At 40.3% G+C, this 19,034-nt stretch overlaps 1 protein-coding gene across 3 annotated transcripts in view; it reads right to left on the reverse strand.

Moving 5' to 3' along the window:
* Nucleotides 1-717: 717 nt before the first annotated feature.
* Nucleotides 718-19,034, reverse strand: part of ubr5 (ubiquitin protein ligase E3 component n-recognin 5) — a 75,721-nt gene continuing 57,404 nt past the window's right edge. For all 3 annotated transcript variants that reach the window (XM_036557951.1, XM_036557950.1, XM_036557949.1), the window contains exons 38-58: nt 18,195-18,452; nt 16,919-17,187; nt 16,465-16,676; nt 15,858-16,091; nt 15,651-15,724; nt 15,262-15,434; nt 14,285-14,398; nt 13,717-13,934; nt 12,132-12,252; nt 10,509-10,854; nt 8,094-8,181; nt 7,756-7,900; nt 6,421-6,551; nt 6,052-6,112; nt 4,702-4,880; nt 4,059-4,143; nt 3,802-3,957; nt 3,443-3,556; nt 2,113-2,257; nt 1,725-1,810; nt 718-1,064 (exon numbers count right to left, since the gene is read on the reverse strand). In XM_036557951.1, coding sequence (XP_036413844.1) covers nt 852-1,064; nt 1,725-1,810; nt 2,113-2,257; nt 3,443-3,556; nt 3,802-3,957; nt 4,059-4,143; nt 4,702-4,880; nt 6,052-6,112; nt 6,421-6,551; nt 7,756-7,900; nt 8,094-8,181; nt 10,509-10,854; nt 12,132-12,252; nt 13,717-13,934; nt 14,285-14,398; nt 15,262-15,434; nt 15,651-15,724; nt 15,858-16,091; nt 16,465-16,676; nt 16,919-17,187; nt 18,195-18,452 — 3,422 coding nt within the window. In that variant the 3' untranslated portion in view covers nt 718-851. The remainder of the gene's footprint in view (nt 1,065-1,724; nt 1,811-2,112; nt 2,258-3,442; nt 3,557-3,801; nt 3,958-4,058; nt 4,144-4,701; nt 4,881-6,051; nt 6,113-6,420; nt 6,552-7,755; nt 7,901-8,093; nt 8,182-10,508; nt 10,855-12,131; nt 12,253-13,716; nt 13,935-14,284; nt 14,399-15,261; nt 15,435-15,650; nt 15,725-15,857; nt 16,092-16,464; nt 16,677-16,918; nt 17,188-18,194; nt 18,453-19,034) is intronic.

A 19,034-nucleotide genomic window follows, 5' to 3' on the forward strand; every position in this document is an offset into this window, starting at 1 on the left:
TCTGACTCAGTAAGTTTCTCTAGAACAGAGGGTCCCACACCAAACCACTCTGAATGATCTTTTCATTCAGAACTTAAGGGGAAGTGAGTGGAGTTCCTCTTGATTCACAAATTTGTTAATAATTTAAGAAATTTGTAAATAATTTAAGAAATTTGTAAATAATTTCAGAAATTTGTAGATTTCAGCCCATTAAAATAAAGCGTTCTCTCGTTACTTAATAGAAAAAAAAGTGACAAACTTAACTAGATACTGATGTAGTCATGTTAATGGTTTGCATCCAAGTTTATTTTGAAATTCCCTACTCCCCCTATACAAGAAAAAATGACTTTCCACAAAGGCAGCAGTGAACTCTCAGTCATAACTTTTATGTTCAGGGTAATGGGGGGACAATTCATAATCACAGTGAAATTTTTCTTTTTCTTTAAATACATCTGCTGTCATCTTTGGCTGGGGTCTGCCGGACAGTTTACTGTCGGGCCAAAGTTTCTGAGGAAGTTACAGTTCGAGCTGACGGAGCCGATGGAGCCGACGGCCGCAGGCTTCAACTTCACTAAGCCAATGCAGGAATGTATAATTTACTCGGGAAACGGAAATAAAAACAAAATAAGAACAAGCTGCGTCTGCGTTCTCAACACAGACGGGGAAAAGGAATCGGGGGGGAGAAAAGGTGGAAAACAGAGGGGTGTGGCGGGGAGGGGAAAAAAAAACAAAAAAAAAAAAAAAACTACCACCGAGGATGTGACAGCACTTCTTTCTTTTAAATTTCATAAAATTGTATAGACAAAAAATAAATCTACAAAAATGGAACTAGTAATATTACACAACAAGTAAACATTTGCGTTTGTCAACCTCTACACAAAACCGAAATTCTTGGTCTTGATGGCTAGTAAAAGTTTCTGTTTGAGGATCTGTTTGGAGGAGTAGAGGGGGACATAGAGGCGGGAGATGCAGGTGTTCGCGGTGGGCAGGTGCTGGTCGTCCGGCGGCCGGATGGTGATGGAGGGCATCGGCTGGAATCCTTCCTCGCTGGCTGGGAGAGACGGGCTGGACGTCCAGAAATACACCTGCAGAACAGCAAATAAACATAGATGTGCGTTTTAAAATGACACCACAGGAAAATCTTAGCCATAAAATCAGAAAAGGAAAAATGTGCACTATTTTTAGCACAGAAAAGAAAATTAAGACTAAAGGAGCAACTTTTGCCCTCAAAGGGCACCCAAATAGGGAGACATAACTACTTATGCATAGTGTAATCAAATACCTAATAATTTAATCTCAAACATCAGAAAACATAAAAATGAAGCCATTTACAGATTCATCTTTAATAATTGGTGCAATATCTGTGCTGCTGAATTTAGTGAAGCAATGTGTGAAATACTGTCCATTTTACTGGCACTTTAAGTTCATTTACACTGATTTACATATTAGTTAACATTTATTATTTATACTAAATAATTTATAGAAGACACTGAATAATTATAGCACATACTGAATTATTCATAGCAGTTACTGGTCAATAAGCCTTTTGGGGATTAATAAGTGAATGAAAATCCTTATTTGCAGTGTTTCCACTCACCAGTGAAGGTTAAAGTATGATGAGGTGAGACAGGTGTAAAAGGCACAGTGACGTGTTACGTATGTGTAGTTCTACCTTTGGCCTCTAGGCAGCATTAAAAACGTACATTAATGAGTGAGTGTTAAGACAGGAATGAGAAGAGTCCTACCAGATCCTGCCTCTCAGTCATGCTCATTTTCTCTACGATGGACCAAAACCAGCGCTTGAACTGCAACAGCTTCTCCGCGTTCTCCCCTGCAGTGTCAACAAAAAGTGGTTTAAACACTCCAGGACAGGACAGGACGGGACAGAACAAGCAGGTGAAACTGAACAGCTGATCACAGAAGTCTATTGAAGTAACACTCCAGCATCTTTTAAGCCTCATCTGTTTTTGAGCCTGATCTGTACGTGTAACACGTCATGGATATTTATTATGAGTCATTCAAAATAAAACAAATTGACGACAGCTGCTCAGTGGCTTCCACTCAGTTGTTTATTTACTACAGGGAAATTAGTCAGCAGTATATAGGGATTCCTTTAATAAACTGGTACCGTACCGGACTCATCGTTGAACGAGGTGAAGCTGATTAGCATCTGCACGTTGACCTCCCCGCAGCCATTAACCAGCAGCCTGAAGTCCTCGGCCGTCAGGTCCTCCAAAGCGTTCTTAGGAAGCACATCTAGGAGCCCCTTCCTCATGGCCTGTAAACCAAAACCCTTCATTTACACATAGAAGCAGAACAACAGTGCAGGAAACAGTGCTAATGTGACCAGCGAGCGACTGATGGGAGTCAGAACTTTGACAGCTGATTAAAGTCAGATTTAATTTGTCAGGTTTAGACTCAAGGATTTTCAGTGAAAACTGAAAAAAGTGAAAACTCTTCAAATCATGAGCTGAAATCGATGGTCCTCGAGCACCTGTGTGACCAGAGAGAACCAATGAAACTTTTGCCAGGGTCAGAAATTTTGGACCAAAAATCAGAGAATGTGACTCTTGCATGAACATGCAAAAAGCACCCAATAGAGGGCAGCGAGGGAAAAAACAAGCCACAGATCGTCTTCAACTAAGCAAAGACATAACAGTGCCAATAACAGTTTGACAGTGTTGAGAAGGTTTTTAAGGTTTTTTTTTTTAGTGTGTGTGTATATATATATATATACACACACACACACACACACACACACACACACACACATATATATATATATATATACACATATATATATATATATATATATATATATCATATATACATACATACACACACACACACACACCATTTGGACACGGGGGGCTGCTGTCCTTTACATCATTTCATGATGAATGGACCAATAGCAATGCACTAAAATATCGTGGAATAAAATCTCTTCACACTGACTTACATTAAAGGTAAAAAACATTTTTGCCCTCTCCCTGTAAAGTTATGAAGTATCTCCATTTTGGAGATACTTGTTTTTCTTTGCACAATGACGATATATATATATATATAAAAAAAACTATATATCGCTGTTTTCGGAACAAAACCCTGTATCTCAAAAATGGTCACTTTACAGGAGAAGGAAAAAACCTACCTTACTTATAAGGTAAATCAATGGAACCAGGCGCAAGTAATTTTAGGTCATTTCTTTTAGTCCATTCATCATGAAATTTACAGACAATATAAAGGACAGACATTATCAGATTATGTAAAAAACTGAAAAACAACAAAAATGGAGATACAAGGTTTTATTCCGACAGCAGTGATATATATGCATGTATATAAATTGGATGTCAGCGTTTAAATAATGCAGACATTAGAAATTCTGGCCATGTTATTAAATACCTCAGTAATGGGAGCTCAAATAAAGCATGAAGTGAAAGTAAACACGGTTAGTAAGTGTACTTACATGTAGGGGCTGCTCTGCTACCACCAGCATCCTGTGTTCAGCGTACTTCCTCACGTACTCGTACACGTTCTGAGGAGTCACAGGCATGTTCGCTCCGCCGGCCAAGAGCTCCACCTGACAAACGAAACCACACAACATGAATTCAAAAACAAGAAACGCTGACCGTGAGGAAAAGGACGGTTTTTGGGCAATGACATTCTGTTGCAGATATCATTGCAGAAACTGTCCAAAATCCCTCAAATTTGTAAATCACTTAAATGGAATTAAACTGTTATATTAGCAAACAAATCTTTCCCCTTTTCTTGTAAAAAGATTTCAGAGACACACAGTTCTGATAAAGGAATGGCTGATTGTGTTACCTGTCCAGATCCTTCCTCTTTGCAGAGATCAATAGCGAAGGCGACATCCATCGCCGCGAAAACAGCCTCAGCTTCACCCGTCTGCGCGTGACGAATCAGCTGCCGCAAACTCTCGTACATCACCGAGTCGAAGAAGGCGAAGTCATGCCAGTTCACCTGTGTTACAACACGAGTCTCAGTGTTCAGAGAATCACTGAAAACTGCCCAGACCGACACGTTTACACCTTCTAAAGAAACATTCAGCCTCAGATACTCACCTTTCTACCTAGCAACACCTTAATGACGTGCCTATTCAGGGTGATGGGGCAAAGCTCATTCTGCAGTAGACACAGCCCGAGTATTCTGGAAAAAAGGGAGAAAGGTTTGTGAAATCAATTATGCGATTTTCTTAATAAAGTGCTGAAATAAAACTGTGAGCAAACTGTCTACAAAGAAAATACACAGCTGAAAATTACTGTTTATTTAACACGAAAAAATGATGTATAAACAAACATTTTTATCTTAAAACCTTTGAAACTGACAAACCACAACTATGAAACAAGAGAATATCAACTACATTACATCTGCACGAGTGTACTTTAGGGGGAACTAATATATCTTAATACATAAGAACTAAATATGAATGTAAAACAGAATGAAACTGAAAAAGGGAAAATTGATTTTTTGTGAATAAACTGGTCAGACGATGCAACTGTCTGCCTCCAGGTCCCATGCGTCAAACTCCCAATCTTATCCAGCAAAAGTATTTTAATTTTCTATTAATATTAGCCAGTTTAGCCAAGTTACAGCACAACATTAATTAAATGAAATAAAAACATTTTTCTCTCTGGCCCCCAGATTTGAAGTGAATTTTTGATACTGATTGAGTTTGACACCCCTGCTTTAGGTCCAGCTGCCTACCTGCCGATGTTTCGGAAGCAGTTAAGTCTGGCCTCTGTGTTCTTGCCAGGCCGGGGGGAGTAGAAGCCCCTCTTTCCGGGCTGATAGAAGAGAGGAGCATTGTCATCACCATCGTCCGTGTCGTCCAGCTCCATGTCCACCACGCTGCGGGTTGAACCGTGTCTCTTCCTGTTCTCCTGCTGCAGGAACACACAGGGTTAGCAGTCAATGACCAACATTCAAACACAGGCAGGACAGAATATCCAAACTGTTCACTTAAAAATATATGAGAGTCAACTGGAATCAGTTCACACGTCTCTTTTAGCCTTAATGTTAACACCAAGGTTCACTGTGCTGTCAGCTACTTTACAAGAGCCAGTTAATTAATCCACTAAAAAGAGCTTTTATTTATGCATTCACCACAAATCCCTTTGCTCATGTGGGTCAACCATGTGAGTAAGAGAACTTCTCGAAAATCAACGTCTCGAAAATCACCAGAAGCAAAAATAATCTTTATTGTTATTATTATTATTATTATTATTATTATATTATTAGAAGTAGTAGTAGCAGTTTCCCTGCATATAATCTGCCACACACCATCAGTGATGCTCATAAAAGCATCAGCGATGTACTTACAGAGACGCAGGAGCAAACACTGATATAAGTCGTCAAGTAAAACAACAAAAGTCCAGTCAAATTTATGGCTGCTGTAGTTTATAGCTCTTTTTCAATTGACCACAAAACTGTAATTAATGTAGTAACTTTATTCATAAATACATAAAGGTTAACAGATACTAATTAGCACATCTGTTTTGGCCTTAATGTTAACACCAAAGTCCACTGTGCTGTCAGCTACAAGAGGCCAGTCGTTTTAGTTAGTTATTCGCTTGTATACAAGTTTTATTTTTCCATTAATCAAAGTTTGTGTTTATGCCTTCAAGTTTTTTTTGTTGAACATGTAAGACAACGTCTCGAAAATCACCAGAATTGCTTTTATTATTATTAGAAGTGGCAGCAGTAGTGGTATCTCTAAATAATCAGCTGATGCTTCTAGATATACCATCAGTGATATTCACAGAAGCATGAGCAGATGTACTTACAGAGACGGAGGAGCAAACAGTGATAAGAAGCTGAATCCTTGTCAAATAAAACAAAAGTCCAGATAAATCTGCGGTTGTAGTTGGTAGCTCTCTTTCAATTAGCCACAAAACTAATTAATGCAGTAACTTTGCCATCTGTTTAGTCTGATGCCTTTCAAAACCAGGATTAACGGTTCACTGCAGTAATTTTCCACACCTTTATCAGCAGCAGCAGTCAGATTCTGTTAGCGGCACCATTTTCAGCCTGCTTCTAAAGCCATGATATTTTTACCTGTGCTTTCTCTGGAGTGTCAAGGAGACCAAGATCTAGTATACTGTCAGCCCCATTTTCCCTGTGAAGAAAAATACATAAGAGTAAGACTCTACGAATACAGTATGTCTACGAATTTAGGCCCGTATATCAGGGGCGCCCAATCTTATCCATGAAACGTCAATGTGGCTGCAGGTTTTCACTCCAAACAAGCTGAAGCTCACCTGATTCCACTAGTTTAAATCAGTTTCTCTCAGGCTTCAAACATTTGATCATGTGATCTCCTGCTTGGTTTGAAAGAAAAACCTGAAGTTACACCGGCCCTTTGCGGATGAGACCGGACGCCCCTGCTGTATATGCATGCGGTCAGTCTGAGAAAGTACGCAGTACCTTCCATGTGTGATTAGGAGCTCCATGGCTTCCTCCACGCGAGCTCTGAGCGAGTCCTCGCTGGCCAAGAGCAGAAGCAGCTGAGCTGGGGAAAGCTCCAGCAGCATTCCTGTAATTTTACTGGCAAACGCCTGCAGATCAGAGAACACCAGTTACACACACTGCTTACAAATAACCTTCAGCACTCCAATCAAAATGTTTAAAATAACCTCATAAATGCTTCTACAGACATGAGCTGGTATCTTAGAGCTATTCACTGTCTTTTTTTTTAAATATTATTTTGCTTTGTATTGTTTGATGCAAGTCTTTTAGTATTTTAATTTGACTTTTTTGAATCTTTGCCAAATTCTTTATATTTACGTCCACCTGCCTATTTTTATTTAAAAAAGGTGTTCTGTAAATAAATAAATGTGGCTAGCAAACAACTGACGGGAATCAATTTTAATAACTTTGACAGTTAATTAGCAAAGTATTTAATTTCTCTAAAGGCAAATTCAGACTTGGTGAAAACTCTTCAATCATGCGCTGAAATCGGTGGTCTTTCAGTGATTGTTTTTCTCTGTACTGGCACCCATGTGGTGGAACGAACTCCCACTGGCTGTCCGAACAGCAGAGTCTCTCGTGGTGTTCAAACGCAGACTGAAGACACATCTCTTTACACAGCACTTAAATGAGCACTGAGTTAAGTATTCACTGTGATGTACTGCACTGTTCTGTGTTTAACTCTGTTCCTTTTTCTCTGGGTATTAAAACATGGACTTCTGATTCTAGCAGTATCTGAGCTCAGGACCAGCTTTCTCTCTAACCTATTGGTAACTAGCAAAGATACTTTCTCTGGATAGACAAAGCACTTTTTTGTAAGTTGCTCTGGATAAGAGCGTCTGCTAAATGCTGTAAATGTAATGTAATTAATGTGCCATTGCTGCCTGATTGAAGCTCAAGCACCTGTGCGACCAGAAATAATCAATGAAAGTTCTGCCAGGGTCAGAAATATTGGCCCAAACAAATCAGGGAGTGTGACTCTTACATGCACATGTAAAAAGGAACCAATAGAGGGCGGCGAGGCACACCGACCAAAATGTTTAAAACAACCTCATATCAAATGCCTCCGCTGACATAAGCTGGTATCTGAGTTATTTATTGTCTTGTTTTTCTATATTATTTTGCTTTGTATTGTTTGATGTCCTTTGGTATTTTTAATTTGGCTTCTTGCAAAATTCTTTTTAGATTTTGTACGTCAACCTACCTCTTTAAATCCTCCTGTACAGCGCTTGTTTTTGAAAAGGTATTACATAAATAAATAAAGAAATAAAAATGTGGTCAGTGAATTCATACCGGCTGCATGGCGTGAACACGCGGGTACAGCCGCTCTCCTAAAGCCTGTCTGTGTGCGGGCAGAGGGTCCGGTTCGTCGCTTGGATTTCCCTCAGACGCTGGTCTGAACGGCCGGGTGTCAATGGACAGCTGCCTTCTGGAGTCCCTGCAGAAGAAAATAGTGTTTTACAGTTTAGTCAACACACAGAATAAGACTGAAGCCCTTCACACCAAAACTTTCTGTCTCAAGTACTGATATTAATGATTTCTATAATAGATGACCATTCATCACCTATAATTCGAGATCTGACTCCGTGGTATGATTAGTAACAGGCTGTAAAAGGGGCAACTCGACTCACCTGTCGCGGTCCCGCCGGGATCCGGCCCTCAGGCCCCCACTTCTCCTCTCCCGCTCTCGGTCTCTGTTCCTCAGACGCTGCATGAGGTCTACAAACACAAGATCAGACAAATCTATAACTAACCTACATCTTAATGGCGACTTTCACTGTATTTTTTTTGTCCTGTTATAAAAGCAACTTGTGACCAAAAGCAGTCAAAGCAACCTAGAATGCATTAGAATGACCTCCTGAACGCTAAGACACACCTAACAAATGTGATCCATAATTAGTAACATTTTTTGGTAACACTTCATTTGAAGGCTATCTACATAAGGGATTCATAACACATGCATAAGCATTGAATAATATTTATAAAGCAACACTTGGGTATTTATTAGCAGCTTATGTCATTAATGGCAAGATCTTTTATGAAGTAAATAACATTGTACTGACATAAGGGTCCTTAAACTACAGTGATGGACATTTTGTTTCCTTTATAACACTGTTATGAAGCATCTTTCTCAAATGATGGAGATTGTTATGCAAGGCTTATGCAGAGACCTAAATAAAAACACTATCAGCTGTAAATATTTATAAGTACAAAAGTACACCCTTATGTCAAACCTTTAAGATGCCAGAGTTACTACATTTATTTCATAAAACATCCTGTCATCTTGAGATTAATGGCATAAGGTGATAAATACTCAATTATTGTATAAATACATAATTCAATACTTATTCAAGTGTAATGACATCCTTATTCAGGCAGACTTCAAATAGTGTTACTCATTTTTTGTGGAAACTATTCCTTTAAGATTTTAAACTGCCTTGCAAGTAATACTTGCATACACCATATTATGCTGCTATATATAAAAAAAAATTAAAAAAAACACTAACAGCTGCAGCTGCTATTTAAAAAAAAAAAAATGCTGCTATAAACTTCAACCAAAATAAACACCAGCTGCCACGTTGAAGCCTGAATTTTGTTCATTTCTTAATCCATTTTTACAGATAACATATTACAGTGCCAGAAACCACAAAACCTTGGCCTGAGGTTACTTAACACTGTTTAAGGCAAGTTAAAAAAAGTGGTCTGAACTTTAATACGGCTTGAGAATTTTCTGTTAAAGCAACAGAAAACGAGAGGGAGTGTGTTATCACTAAATAACATAACGGCTGTGATTTGGTCGCAGTAGATCATCACAGCCGTGATGTTATTGGCGATAACACACTCCTCGAGTGTTCCATCGCTTTAATACAACAGTTAAATAAATAAGGTAATAAATTAATAAACTGGGCCGTGAACGCGGCGTTTAATATGTTTTAATGTTCGCAGTTCCTTCACCAAATTATAGTTCCTTAACGAGCAGCTTGTTGCTGCGTCAGAGTAACGAGCTCTGCTCACTCGCTGCTGAAGTGCAGACTGAGCCATAAAACTGCCGCAATATCAAGTTCAGCTCAGTTTTGTCTTTTTTGTCAGATCAGTATTAATGTTGTTTTGTTCCAGCCAGTCTGTAAAGCATCTTACAGCCCATTTAGTTTGGCGAATGGTGTTGGGTTCATTTCTGGCTGATTCCAGGTTGTTTAGCTGTTCTTCTGTCACAGCTGCCGACTGAAAAGCTGCTCAGTGGTGATGACAGTTTGGGAATTTAGTGTCGTCTCATCTTCAGAGTCTGACCAAATCGGCTGTCGGTCAAATGTGATCTTAAGCGTCCATTTTCTGTTTGTGGCAAAGAAGAACTAAAAACGTTCAAATGGCCTGAGCGTCTCCTACAGCTGACAAAGTCGTTGCTTAGCACGACAAAACCCGTGATGTTATGGTGAAATAACAGCACGGTTAGAACACTTCTCAACCAATCAGCTTGCGTGGCCACAACTAACTGTTGTATAATCGAACATCAGCATCTTGTTTTCAGTCCAAACCCGACAAAATTCAGTCCAAAATTGACCCGAAATATCCAAAGCACTGAATAAAAGCTGACAGGATTTAAACTGACGTCTCCAGAATTGATTTACTGTTTATATCCCGTTTTCTCCTGAATGTGGGCCTTGTGGGCCTTGTGGACCTCGGTGCCGAGTGGGTGATTCCAGTGCAGCAGATTTAAAACCATTTAAAGTAGGGAAGAATGGAGTAAGGAGATAAACTAAAGCAGGGTGTGACGTACAAGTGACGTGATATTTGAACCCAACGTGAACGCGAGATGAATGTGGCATGTGGTTTGCATGATGCTGTATGGTGAGGTATAAGTTTCCACTGTTAGCTACATGAGCCTCACAGCTTTAGTGCAAAACTAAAGAAGCAAACTTAAGACACCAAACTTTTCTGATCGACTACATTTGTGTTGATGGGAATATGGTTTACATTCGATTATTTCACCAAACCACTGCTTTTACAGTCGATGCCAATAACCAGAACAGCTGAAAGGCGGTACTCACTGCTGGCCTGCATGCCCTTACTGACGCTCTGCACGCAGTCGAGGTTGGGCAGTTTGTCGTTGGACAGGAAGGCCTGCGCGATGGCCGTGTAAAAGCTGCGAGCGACTCCGCTGCCCTCTCCGGGCTCGTCCTTAAAAGTGACCTTGACGCGGTGCACTGCCATGGGCGTGGTGGCGCAGCGCCGGCCGAAGTGGGTGTTGAGCTGCCGCATGGTCTGCTGGATGAGCTGATCTCTGTCCCGGTCCACCTCCAGGGCCAGATCCCGAGACTGCAGGTTCCTCAGCTTCTCCATCTCCCTCCGGAACTTTGACTCTTTCACCTCAAAACCTCCCAGCTCCGTCAGAATCTGGGAAGGATGAGAAAGAAGTCAGGATAACAAGTTTATTTTCACTGGACAATCTGATGCACCTAAAAGAGACTCTCTCTTTTTAATTCATTAATAGAATTTTTTTTTATTAATTAAAATGTTTGAATGCAAAACCAAACAAGCTCATTTGTTTCTATTTGCACTTAGGTTATCATATTCAATTACAAAAAACAAAACAAAAAAAATTTCCGGCACGTAATCTAAGATCTGCAGACCGTGGCCTTCTACAGACACCCTCTGTAAAATACAGAAAACATTGAGAGACTATTTCAGTTATTATGCTTCTAAACTGGAACTCAATTCCACCTTTTATTAGACAGTCAAGCTCAGCGCTCACTTTTAAGAAGCATCTAAAAACGTCTCTCTTTAACTCAGCATTTAATTAAAACTCTACGTCTCGTGGTTTTTATCTTCTAATTTGATCTTTTTCATTTTCTTCTGACTCTAAATAAAATACTCATGATTTCTTGTATAACTGTTTTATCACCTGTCTGTAAAGCACTTTAAGCTGCCACTGGCATGAAAAGTGCTATACAAATAAAAAAATGTTTATTATTATTATTATTATTAAAATCGTTTTACAGCAATCACGTCTTTATATTGCAGTATTGAAAATGCATTTAAAAACAGAAATAATTTTACTACAGATATTATGCTGCTATAACTTCTTAGTGAACTTGTTTTGGTTCTTTATTAGACCTATAAAAAAAAACCACCACATTTTAAATAGAAATTAAAATATCAGTAATACAACTGCTCTACTGTGCACAGTATAATTAATCAAGCATTTTGTTGTCAGAAACAAAATTTTGTTTCTCCAAAAACATAATTTAACAGGGGAAGAATTCTTTATTTTAATGCAAGTTAATATAATATAATGTTGGACCACCTCTATTGGTCCCTTTGTCATGACATCTGGCACAGTATAAAGAATAACTCGTTTTAAACTTTTGTGAAAAATGTGTAATTAAAATTTAAAACTGCATGATTATCACTGGGTTTAATTCTGGAAACCATGCCAAAAGCTGGTGGCTATCCCATCCCTAATATTAAACAATGCAGGTGACCTATTTAATTTGAGAGCTCTTTCACTAAAGAGGAGGGAAAGTCCAGAGGAAGATCGTTCACCCTGTTCTACGACACCTTACTCATCAGCTAATAAAGCTCCTGAACTAAAAAACGCACTGAAGCAGGGAAAACACCTAACTGTGCAGTGTCACTGTACTGTCAGACTGACTGGTTGGTGTGTTACTCACAGATCCAGGTTCTGCTCCAACGTCCTCCATGAAGACTCGCCCGAAGAGCTCAAGGGAGAGCCGCCAGCGGCCCAGCAGCATGTCATGGGAGATCACCATGCCCATGAAGCTACAGTGAGGACTGGCAGAAACAAGAACACCACAGCAAAGTTTAAACAGTCAATCCAGAGCACAGTAACATAAAATAAATTTCTACATCAATAAACCAGAATATCATCATAAACAGCTCGATAATTATCATTAAAGTCATCCATCATTTGTAAAAGCTGCGAAAAACATTAAGCTAAATGGTAGGAAATGCTATAGTGAACACTATACCAATGTATGAAATGTAGCATGTCATCATGCCAACTGCTCATAGGCAGTGCGCAAACCGTGGTTAAAGTGATCCTTTACAGGGGACGTCCACCAATTATTCAAAATTTCTGAATAGTTTATTCACTTTGATGTCATTCAGAGTGGTTTAATGCAAAATGGTGCAGCATCTCATCATCTACAACCCATGTGTCAAACACAAGGCCCGCAGGTCAAATCAGGCCCATGGCACAATCGTATTCGGCCCGCAAACCTATTTTAGTTTTCTGTTAATATTAGCCCATTTCACCATGAGCTGCACTACAGTTCCCAACATGCACTGCAACATAATGCGTGCTCTATGGGACAGCGCCACAGTTCAAGCAAATGGGCAGTTTAAAAAAAATAAAATAAATAATAATAATAAAAACTCCTGTACATTGGGGACATTTAAAGAGGTTTAACAGTTATCTGCAGCTAATGTAGCCTATTTTATAATGCTATATTTTAAATTATTTATGAATTTTATACGAATTGTTCAAGTATTCAGTGCCTGAGCACCAGAGAACCTACAGGTCTAAGTTTTTAATATGTAATGCTGACGACAGTAATATAGTGATGAATCTGAGAAGGGGGTGGGGGTGGTTTCTTTTGGTACTAATTTGCCCTACAATGACCTCAATTAACTTCTCTGTCATGAACAGATTTTTAAAATACATTTCAGGCCTATTCAAATCAACATCATGCAATAATTTTAAGTGTGGTGGTTTTTAGAGGCATTAAACTCTTCAGACGTCTGGTTCCTATCACCACCATGGTGAACAATTCTGTCTTGGTACGTTTCTCTGATGGAGCATTTCCAAACCACTGTGAATGACACTGTTTACATCCTGTGAATTTAATTATACAGAAACTGTGGGCGTTTCCAGCAAAACACTTCTGGAGCGGCGCTGAAACCAAACACTAAATGAAGGATTTAAGTATTCTTCATCTTCTAGATGATCTTTGTTCATATTTTCAGGTAAAGTGGCGCGATGTTTATAAGCCGCGGCATGAAGTTTCAGTTTTATGTTACATTTACGTCTCGTCTTCTGTGAGTTTATTGGCTGGTTGTAAAGCAGAAATGTGATTACTGTCTGACTCATGTAGACCTGGAGTTTCCCCATTATCTGATTACTTAAGTCCATGTAAACGCGCTGATCGGATTACCGACAAAATCTGATTTTCTGCAGTTATCAGATTATTAAGTGCATGTAAACACACTCAATGACGACACAACATTCATTCTTACATAAACGTCGGGAGTGGTGGGCCGTCGCTCTCCGTCAGACCGATCTCTGCTAGCAGGCTGCTCTTCAATTGGGCGGCCAGGTCGTGAGGGGAGGGGCCAGGCTTGGAGGTGTCCATTTCCTGTGCGGCTGCCGGATGATCTTCACCTCCCCTCTGCCGAGACTCCATACTCATAACGTTCTTCATATTGGCCGAATAGGACATCTTCGTGGGCAGAATCTGGGAAGAGCATTACACACAACATATACAGTTGGGTTTAGGTTTCAAAGTTAATTAGGGTTTAACAAAACATCAGCTGGCAGAAGACCGTTGGCAATAAAGGCATAAAAAGTTAAATCCTGTCATTACAGAAGCCATCAGCTCAGATCAGAGGGACCCTGAGATACACATTTTATGTTCTGTCCCCCTTAAATACATGTAAATTCAACAGCTTAGCTAGGTGTCAATTCATTCTGTGAGCTGAATCAAATACACAAAGCAAATACTGCTAATATTAACATAACCTGGGTTTTCAGCAGTGCACGGCCTCCAACACTGTTACTGTAGTCACTGTACGCATGTGTGTTTACCTGTAAGCAGTTCATGTCCACTGTGAGGTCAGACAGGCCTTTGCTAGCCATGTATGAGGAAGAGTAGAGGCCTTGACTCGGCCGCCCAAACAGGTCCTCCTTCCTCGCATTCGGCTATAACGACAAACATTGGAAAACAGTAGGATTTAAAATAGTCTTTTAAGTACAACATCCAGTCTCACTTTATTTGGATAATCCCCTATAGATTATCTACAGACAATCAAACTGTTAAACTATCTGTTGAAACTCAGTTGATTCTAAATAGTGGTGGGGTTGGGGTTAGGATTTGGACCAGGATTAGGGCTAGGACCAGGGTGAGGGTTGGGTTGAGGTTAGGATTAGAGCCAGATTTAGACTTAAAGAAAACAGGTAAATTTAGTAGATATTTAGTTGATTGTAACTTAAGTAAATTAAATATCTAAACAGCATCTAAAGTCGACTATCCAAATAAAGTGTTACCAAACAACCTTCCCAAATTTACATACTGAATATCAATCTTCTTAATAGTGACTTAAAGAGGGCTGAAAAAATGTTATAATTTTTCATATCAAACTCGCAATGTGTAAATGTGCAATTTTCAAATCATCAAAGGTCTGCAATTTTAACAAAGCCAAAATGATCAGCAACCTTAAGTTTCAAGCTTAAATTAACCTTAATTTATAGGAAATAATCTTGATTTAAATAGCTGTTCACAGTATTGGTAAGAAAAAAAGCAATTAGATATCTTCTCCAAACCATTCAGTTATATTCTTAAGGTATTAAGATTTGGTTTAAAAAAAATAATAAATGAATTAATTAACTAATAAACCCATAACTACTGTAACTGGTATAGACTTTAAAATAAATTATTAAAATGAAAATAATTAAACCAGAGGTGCCATCAACCTTTGTGTAGCCACATCCAAATATTAAAGGTTACCAATAAAGAGCACCATAAAATAACCAAAACATTATAAACAGATATAGACAGTGCCCACCTGTAGGAGGTGTGGCTGATCAGCCAGCGGGATAGCCTCAGCGACAGGTACTTCGAAGGGATTCGGAGGGATACAGCCAAGAAAAGTCATTGAGTCGGAACGACGGAAGAACGGGTGGTGCTGGCCGGTTTCCGCAGGGACGGCCTCCTCCTCTTTATCCTGCAGGGTGGAGCCTAAACAGACGTAAACAGAGCAATTTAACTAATGTATAATATTTAACACCAACAAAGTCATCACAAAAGAGAGTCAAAGAGTGACGATAAAAAATGAAAAGAAACTGCAGATTGGTCTCCATTTCAGAAAGCACTGCTGTGCAATACAGAGCATGCAAATTACAGAAAGGCAGCAACAATTAGTCAACAAAGTGGACTCAAAACCTGTGAACTCACTTTGATTGGTGTCCTCATCGTTCTCATGCTCCGAGTCCTCATTGTCCAGCCCGAGTTCCAACAACTCGCGGTTCCTGAAGAACAAAAAAATTAATCCTTAATTAAGTAAAAATAAATACAATGCAATAACACCACATGAATTAAGCCTAAAGGACATGTGAAGCATGTCTACAGTATATACTCTCAGCAGAGACCAGAGATACTGACCTCTTCCTGTCCATCTGCGTGGTGTCCAGGGTGGTCTGCAGGTTCATGGCCTTGATCCAGTAGATGAGGGCCTGGAAGACGTAGGCCACGTGCTTGAGAGAACACACATCCAACACGGGCAGCACGTCAGAGTGCTCGTCGTTATGGGAACGCATCAGAGAAAGCGCGTAGTTCAGGAAGTCCCCACGCGCTGACATCATACCCTGACGAGCGGTCAGCAACGTAGCCGCACGTCTAGAACACAGAAAAAAGGGAACGTCTATGTATAAATCTCTTTTTTAATCCGTATGTTTCACAACTTATTTAAAAAAATGTTTACACAGTTAAAACCAACACTATTTTAAAAGACTGGCTATGAAGATAATGTGACTAAATGCAGATGGCGCTGTTGCTCTGAGCCTCTAAGTCTTAAGCATTATTCAAATTTTTCTAAAGCCTTGCTAAAGGCAGGACGAAGCTTTTTTTCTGGTCGATTAATTTGGATACGTGGTCATTTGATGATTTTTCACAATTAGCGAAGCACAGTTTCATTCATCACCACTTTATCTCCCCCTGCTGATCAAAAAAGCTGTTGTCCAGCATCAGCGCTATTCAACAGGTGACTGACCTGCGTCCCTCCAGGGTGCGGAGGCTGGCCTCCTCGCGTGCAGTCATGCGCTCTCGGCGGCCGGTGTGCTGGGAAGCGTGCAGCGGGTGGCTGGGGTGTCCCGGGTCTCCAGCTGAGGACAGAGCCGAACCATATCGAAGCTGAGCCTCTGTGGAGTCCATGATGGACACCATCCAGTTCCAGGTGGGGATCAGTTTCTCCTCCACAAAGTTCTGCAGGACGAGATACAAACAGTGTTTAAAAAAAAACAAACAAAAAAAAAACAAAGCGATAGAAACAAATTAAATGTATTTAAATATCTTGTAACAAATTTTGCTTTTCAAAATTTCAGTTTAATCTGGTCAATTTGTCATTAAGGGTCCTCACAAAGTAAAGGGCACCTTGTTTTTAAAGTTAACCACTGTTACTGTGGTCAATATGGAACACAGCAGAGAACACAGGCCACAAGGCTCACCTGCAAATTGACCGCATCCTGGTAGGTGAGTTTGACTGCAGCAGGGTACTGAGAGTACACCAGGTGGTTGTATTTGGGGATGAGGCTCATTAGGTCAGAAATCTGCCTGATGACGATGCTGTAGGCTCGAGCCAGGCTGCTAGCGGAGGTCAGGTAGCTGCTGGAGTTGCTGGCCTCCAGGGCTGCGGCCGCGGCTGCTGCACTTGTGCTGATGGCACTGCTCCGGCGCAGGTTGGACGGGTCGATGTAGATCAGGCCTGTCGAGCTCGCTAGGAGATGTTTAGAAATACGTTAGGAATTTATTTCATCCAGAGTAGCACACTGAACTAAACACAATGAACAGTACAGCAGAGCATTCTAAGAATCACATTAACCTTTCTTTTTTTTTACCCTGTGCCCCTGATTTTGTCGTGGTAATTTCCCTCCCACTAGCTAGGCCTCCCCCATCACAAGATGATACCAAGCTGGGAAAGTGAAGGTTAGCACGACCTTCCTCCAAGACTCATGAAGCTCCATCACATCTTGCAAAGTGCCACTAACATGACATCACTGGATGAGACACGCTTGGAGGAGAACACTAACTGCTAATACTATTACATCAGTTAAGAGACACTCGCATTGGCTAACATCACGGTGAGTGATGAGAGGGAGAGGGGGGGACCAACCTACACCTCCAGAGAGAGGAAGAAATAGGACTCTTATGCTCTCCTGGCCATGGATGGCTGTAGCACAGAACTCACGATCTGACGATACAGTTGTAGCACAGATCTTCAAATCCTTCGAATCCAGTTTCCAGTCCAGAATGTTATAATTGCAGGTAGGTACGACACCAGGTCAATCAGTTTCAACAGTTCAGTTAACTATCAGAGACCACAAAATCCAGGACTAGAAACTGGATTAAAAGGTCTGTATTTGAAGACCTCCGCCAGTTGCGTCTAGCGGTGCAGTGAATTTCGAAACCGAAATCCGCTGCACATGGTGTGAACATTTTTTTGTCTCATCCAGAAAGCACGCTGCTCCGTGTTCGATCACAGAGTATGCACGCTGTCGACTGCACAGCCAACCCTTCTAGTAATGTATGGCACCACGAACATTTTGTGTAGTCAGTGGATTTCCAAAAATCAATCAGACGGATCTGAAATAATCCAGTGAAACGCAATGAAACCTGAAATTCCATGAAGTGCCAAATAATTTCCTAAAGAATCGTAATCAAACTGAATTCTTGTTAGGTCAGAGATTTATATCTGACAGAAACGTTCAGTAGTGTAAGGTGTACCTGCAGGAGTGGAGGAGCTGGCAGGGGCCCCCCCTGCAGAGCGCTGGCTGGGAGTGGTCCGCACAGCCCACTGCATGGAGCGGGGTGCCTGGGCGGCGCTGTTAGCGTGAGCCGAACCGGTGGTCCTCTCGAGCGGCTCGTCCAGCAGGTACGTCTCCTGATCCGCATCATCGCTCTGACTGCTGCTGCTGTCAGAATCGCTCGAATCGTTGGACTGAGAATCGTCCTCAGAGAAGAAGGCAGGAACGCTGCTGGCACCTTCAGGAACACAGAGGGGTTTATGGACAAGATTAAAACAAACAACATGACAAAACAAACAAAAGTTGGCCATGGAATTACACACATTAAAGTGATAACAACGGCAGAAACCACAAATACATCGTACCACGCCTGGAAAACAAGTCAAAAAGAAACGTTAACAAAAATTAACCAGGTTACCATCCAGCTGTCAAATTAAATTCAAGAGGAAAACAAATGTCGCAAAAAATATGTAAAAAATATATATAATTTCAAACAATCTCTCTAGGAAAGCCTAAACATTGTGAAGCTTCTCGTTTCTGTTTTGTTTAATTTTATGGATACATTTTAAATCGCACACCTATCATAATGGCTCAGGATTACTGCTATGTTTTTGTAATTTTTAACGATGGACAGCATCATAAGGCTACACAAAACCTACATAAGCCTTTCATGATATCTTGCAAACATTTATAAAGGCTTGTTCCGACAAGCATCAGTTTTCGTTTCACTTACTAAGTGAGATGACTGAAAAAAAAGGATTCTTTATAATAACTGTCACTTTCTGGAGAAAAAGCCTTTGTAAAACATTTGTGTAGGTTT

The sequence above is a fragment of the Colossoma macropomum genome, unplaced genomic scaffold, assembly GCF_904425465.1.
Source record: "Colossoma macropomum unplaced genomic scaffold, Colossoma_macropomum, whole genome shotgun sequence".
Lineage (NCBI taxonomy): Eukaryota > Metazoa > Chordata > Actinopteri > Characiformes > Serrasalmidae > Colossoma > Colossoma macropomum.